This window comes from Poecilia reticulata, linkage group LG7 (assembly GCF_000633615.1).
Source record: "Poecilia reticulata strain Guanapo linkage group LG7, Guppy_female_1.0+MT, whole genome shotgun sequence".
Taxonomy (NCBI): domain Eukaryota; kingdom Metazoa; phylum Chordata; class Actinopteri; order Cyprinodontiformes; family Poeciliidae; genus Poecilia; species Poecilia reticulata.
The window spans coordinates 31,281,322-31,283,101 of NC_024337.1; the positions used below are offsets into that span (position 1 = coordinate 31,281,322).

Below are 1,780 nucleotides of genomic sequence, written 5' to 3' on the forward strand. Positions count from 1 at the left end.
CTAGCTAAGCATTTAGCTTGCTAGCTAGATATTTAGCTCTGAACTAAGCATTTAGCTTTCTAACTAAGCATTTAGCTTGCTAGCTAGATATTTAGTTCTGAGCTAAGCATTTAGCTTGCTAGCTAGATATTTAGCTTACTAGCTACAGTATAGACCAGGGGTGGGCCACTCCAGGCCTGGAGGGTCTCCTGCAACTTTTAGATGTGTCTGTACTTCAACACACCTGAGTCAAATAATGAGGTCGTTAGCAGGACTCAGGAGAACCTGACTGCACTGAGGAGGAGATTCAGCTGTTGGATCCAGGTGTGTTGGACCAGGGAGACGGTAAGAGTTGCAGGACTCTGGCCCTTGAGGCCTGGAGTTGCCCACCCCTGGTACAGACCCCTGATGAATCCCTCAGTCCTGATTTCTCTGGGCTGGAGAGCTGGGACCCATGAATACTGGAAGCTTCATATGAAATGAATCCTTCCTGGGTCTGTCTCGTGTTTTCAGGTGCTGACAAGGCGGCGTACCTGATGGGTATCAGCTCCTCGGAGCTGCTGAAAGGACTCCTGAACCCCAGAGTCAAAGTTGGAAACGAGTTCATAGTGAAAGGGCAGACAGTGGAGCAGGTGATCAGCAGATCCGGCCCAGATGAACGGCGAAGTGGATTTAAAATGACCGGAGGATGTTTGTGTCCAGGTGAACTACGCGGTGGCAGCTCTGTCCAAAGCCACGTATGACCGAATGTTCAAGTGGCTGGTGGGGCGGATCAACTCGTCTTTGTACACCGCGCTGCCTCGCCAGTACTTCATCGGAGTCCTCGACATCGCTGGGTTCGAGATCTTCGAGGTAAAGAAGAAACAAGGCCAACAAACATTTAAAGGATCATGTTGTCTGGGAAACGCTCCTCAGGTCCATCATGTCTTCCTTCTCCTGCAGCTCAACAGCTTCGAGCAGCTGTGCATCAACTTCACCAACGAGAAGCTGCAGCAGTATTTCAACCACCACATGTTCATCCTGGAGCAGGAGGAGTACAAGACCGAGGGGATCGAGTGGACCTTCATAGACTTCGGTCTGGACCTGCAGGCCTGCATCGACCTCATTGAGAGGGTGAGTCTGCTGGTCGCCTGGAGGAGGCGAGTCTACATGCAAACACTGAACCTCTGCTGTCTGTGTGTGAAGCCGATGGGAATCCTGTCCATCATGGAGGAGGAGTGCATGTTCCCCAAGGCCACGGACCACAGCCTGAAAACCAAGCTGTACGACCACCACCTGGGCAAATCCCCCAACTTCCAGCGCCCGCGGCCCGACAAGAAGCGCAAATACGAGACCCACTTTGAGCTGGTTCACTACGCTGGAGTGGTGGGTACCTGGTTCTGTTCTGGTCCAGTTGATATTCAGACCCAGAACTGGGCCTCCGGTAGCTGTCCCACCTGAGGCTGTCTGAAAGCAAGGGAGGATGGATGGATGGATGGATGGATGGATGGATGCTTGGTTGGATGCCAGCCCCTGGTTTGTTGATTGGTTGGTTGGATGCTTGGTTGGATGCTTGGTTGGATGCTTGGCCCCTGGTTGGATGCTTGGTTGGATGCTCGGCCCCTGGTTGGATGCTTGGTTGGATGCCTGGTTGAATGCTCGGCCCCTGGTTGGATGCTCGGCCCCTGGTTGGTTGGATGCCTGGTTGGATGCTCGCCCCTGGTTGGAAGCTCGGCCCCTGGTTGGTTGGATGCCTGGTTGGATGCTCGGCCCCTGGTTGGATGCCTGGTTGGATGCCAGGTTGGATGCCTGGTTGGATGCT

At 53.5% G+C, this 1,780-nt stretch overlaps 1 protein-coding gene across 1 annotated transcript in view; it reads left to right on the forward strand.

The window, feature by feature from the left end:
* LOC103468121 (myosin-7-like) overlaps positions 1 to 1,780 on the forward strand; it is a 29,766-nt gene that overhangs the window by 11,567 nt on the left and 16,419 nt on the right. The window contains exons 12-15 of the mRNA XM_017305662.1: positions 493 to 611; positions 682 to 831; positions 922 to 1,092; positions 1,165 to 1,408. Coding sequence (XP_017161151.1) covers positions 493 to 611; positions 682 to 831; positions 922 to 1,092; positions 1,165 to 1,408 — 684 coding nt within the window. The remainder of the gene's footprint in view (positions 1 to 492; positions 612 to 681; positions 832 to 921; positions 1,093 to 1,164; positions 1,409 to 1,780) is intronic.